The sequence below is a fragment of the Mandrillus leucophaeus genome, unplaced genomic scaffold, assembly GCF_000951045.1.
Source record: "Mandrillus leucophaeus isolate KB7577 unplaced genomic scaffold, Mleu.le_1.0 Scaffold238, whole genome shotgun sequence".
NCBI lineage: Eukaryota > Metazoa > Chordata > Mammalia > Primates > Cercopithecidae > Mandrillus > Mandrillus leucophaeus.
Genome location: NW_012102454.1, coordinates 276,522 through 280,039, shown reverse-complemented (window position 1 = coordinate 280,039; position 3,518 = coordinate 276,522). Strand labels below are relative to the sequence as shown.

General features: G+C 53.2%; 1 protein-coding gene across 1 annotated transcript; it reads left to right on the top strand.

The window, feature by feature from the left end:
* The first annotated feature begins 1,496 nt into the window (after positions 1-1,496).
* Positions 1,497-3,518, top strand: LOC105541307 (free fatty acid receptor 3). The gene is made up of 2 exons (XM_011982253.1): positions 1,497-1,685; positions 1,912-3,518. Exon 2 carries the CDS (start codon positions 1,923-1,925, stop codon positions 2,961-2,963), a length of 1,041 nt encoding a protein of 346 aa, XP_011837643.1. The 5' UTR covers positions 1,497-1,685; positions 1,912-1,922; the 3' UTR covers positions 2,964-3,518.

The following is a 3,518-nucleotide window of genomic DNA, read 5'->3' as shown; positions in this document are numbered from 1 at the left end:
GCGAAACCTCATCTCTACTAAAAATACAAAAATTACCTAGGCGTGGTGGTGGACACCTGTAATCCTAGCGCCCTGGGAGGCTGAGGCATGAGAATTTCTTGAACCTGGGAGGCAGAGGTTGCAGTGAGCCAAGATCGCACCATCGCACTCCAGCCTGGGTGACAGAACAAGACCCTGTATCAGGAAAAAAAAAAAAAGGAAAAAACCAACTTAATTTTCATTTCTATCTCCATCCCCCAGACAACCACGAATCTACTTTCTGACTCTATAACTTTGCCTAATCTGGACATATCATATAAATGAAATCTGACAATATATGGTCTTTTATGTCTGGCTTGTTTTACTCAGCATAAGGCTGTAGGGTATATGGGTAGCTCATTCCTTTTTATTGCCAAATAGAATTCCAGTATATGGATGTGCCACCTTTCTTTATTCACTCACCAGCTGATGGGCTGCCAGGTGACATTTCCACTGTTGGCGACTATGACCAACACTGCTGGGAACATTTAGGACTGAGTCTTTAAGTGGACCTGAGTTTCCACTTCTCTTAAGTAAATACCTACGGTGGAATTGTTAGATCGCATGGTGAATTTATGTTTAACTTTTTAAGCAACTGCCACCTGCTTTCCAAAGCGGGGGCACCACCTCCCATTATTCTCACCAGCAGCGAATGAGCCCCTGTTTCTCCACATTCTCGCCAACCATAGGCATTGTCTGACTTTTTGCTTGTGGCCATTCTAGTGGATGTGAAATCATATCTCATCGTGCCCCGTGATTGTTTGAATGAACTAAGAGATCACCCGTGAAACTGGACAGCACTTGGGTTTGAACCCTGGTGGTGACATTTCACAAGCTGTATCACCTGGAACAAGTGACTTCACCACGGTGAGGGACAAGGATATGACATAAAAGCGTTGCTCTAGAAGCAAAGTGTCTGCTACGGATTATGTGCCCACGAAAAAGCAGCTGCTGTCATCATCGCCACCACTGCTATTATTATTATTATTATTGTTATTATTGTTATTATTATTATTATCACCCCAGAGATAATCCTGAACCAGTGACAGGGAAAATAGCAGCTGGCATCAGCTGCCCACTCACCACCACATGCCAGGCTTCCGTCAAAGCATTCGACATGTATTAGTAGTCTTTTAATCTACCTACATGTTGTTTTAATTTACATGTGTTAATGCGTTGATCTATGAGATGACTACCATGGCGAGCTCTGTTCTGTAGGGGAGAAAGCAGAGACGTGGAGAATTTAAGTCATTTCCCCCAAATCACAAAGTCGGAAAGGAACAGACCTCACGGAGCTCGCTCTCTGTCATTGCATCACACTTCCTGCCCTTACAAGGCAAATTGGATAAGTGCCATTCTAGAGAAGCAGACAAAATTCAAGTGGAGAAGAGGGGAGGGGAAGACGTTGGCTGGGGCCTGTTTAGAGCATCCCAGCTGAGGCTGCATGAGAAGGGAGGCACGCAGTTGTGGAATTTGCTCCCCTTTTTGCATACCGACCAGCCCTGGCAACGGAGCTCAAGGCATCTTTGTGCCACTGCTCAACAGTGAGTGACGTCATGGGCACGACCAGGTCTTTATCAGTTCTGCTGGATAAATAGCCAACCACACTAGGTCCGGAGAGACAGCAAGGTGCTGTGCGGCGGAGCATTTGGGTCTCAAAGAAGCAGGTGAGCCTGGGCCCGAGGGGCTGGGTGGAGGAGCATCTTGGTGCTTCTCTGCTGGGGAAGAGACAGGGGACAGGGCATGCTTAGGAAGACAGGCAGGCTGACCCCGCCTGGAAGGCACCTGGAGACAAGAGGGGTGGGCGTGGTGACCACGTGCCCTTTTGGGTGAGATGGTGCTGGCCAGGGGCAGGAAGGCCCCCTGCTACCAACTCCTTGTCTCTCTCACCAGTGGCCACCACCATGGGTGCAGGCCCCGACCAGTCCTATTTCTCTGGCAATCACTGGTTCGTCTTCTCGGTGTACCTTCTTACCTTCCTGGTGGGGCTCCCCCTCAACCTGCTGGCCCTGGTGGTCTTCGTGGGCAAGCTGCGGCGCTGCCCGGTGGCCGTGGACGTGCTCCTGCTCAACCTGACCGCCTCGGACCTGCTCCTGCTGCTGTTCCTGCCCTTCCGCATGGTGGAGGCGGCCAGTGGCATGCGCTGGCCCCTGCCCTTCATCCTCTGCCCGCTCTCTGGATTCATCTTCTTCACCACCGTCTATCTCACCGCCCTCTTCCTGGCCGCTGTGAGTGTTGAGCGCTTCCTGAGCGTGGCCTACCCACTATGGTACAAGACCCGGCCGAGGCTGGGACAGGCGGGTCTGGTGAGTGTGGCCTGCTGGCTGTTGGCCTCTGCTCACTGCAGCGTGGTCTACATTGTGGAATTCTCGGGGGACACCTCCCACAGCCAGAGCATCAATGGGACCTGCTACCTGGAGTTCCGGAAGGACCAGCTAGCCTTCCTCCTGCCCGTGCGGCTAGAGATGGCCGTGGTCCTCTTTGTGGTCCCCCTGATCATCACCAGCTACTGCTACAGCCGCCTGGTGTGGATCCTCGGCAGAGGGGGCAGCCACCGCCGGCAGAGGAGGGTGGCGGGGCTGGTGGCAGCCACACTGCTCAACTTCCTTGTCTGCTTTGGGCCCTACAACATGTCCCACGTTGTGGGCTATATCTGCGGTGTAAGCCCGGCATGGAGGACCTACGTGATGCTTCTCAGCACCCTGAACTCCTGTATCGACCCCTTTGTCTTCTACTTCTCCTCCTCCAGATTCCAAGCCGACTTTCATGAGCTGCTGAGGAGGCTGTGTGGGCTCTGGGGCCAGTGGCAGCAGGAGAGCAGCGTGGAGCTGAATGAGCAGAAGGGAGGGGAGGGGCAGAGAGAGGACCGTCCAGCTGAAGGAAAGAGCAGTGAACACTCACTGGGCTCTGGAACTGGTGGCCAGGTGGCCTGTGCCAAAAGCTAGGTCCTCTGCGGCAGGAGGGTGTAGCTGGCATGTCATCCTCAGGGCACTTTCTCGCTCACGCCAGGGACTTGGAGTGGTGAGCTGGGGCCCGATGGGGCTTGGGGGCAGAATTGACATCTAGCCTTCCTAAGGGTGTGCACACTAAAGCCTAGCTCTCTATCTCACCTCCATCCCCATCCACCCACACACCATGGATTGGGCTCTGGAAAGGGGTCAGGGTGAGAGGCTGCTCTGGAGAACAATGAGGTTCTCGTAGCAGCAGGCAGCTCTTGTGCTTTTTTGAGGGTGGCAGAGGAGCTAAGAGCAGTACCCAGGGTCTGAGGGGGCTGCCCAGTGAGTGACAGGGGCAGGAGAGGGCAGAACCCTATCCTCAGGGCTGCTCCAAGCCAGCGAATCAGGAGCGGGGGAGACAGGGCGCCAGGAATGAGGCCGCATTCTGCTCCCACGGTGCCTTTTTCAGAAAGTTCCCATTGCTCAATAAATCTGGATCATCAGAGTCATTTATGAACAATGACAGAAGAAAAATTACCCAAATAAATGTGGAAGCAAGCAAAA

Coding starts and splice junctions, on each gene's coding strand:
- LOC105541307 (XM_011982253.1), top strand. CDS start 1,923: ATGGGTGCAGGCCCCGACCAGTCCTATTTCTCTGGCAATCACTGGTTC.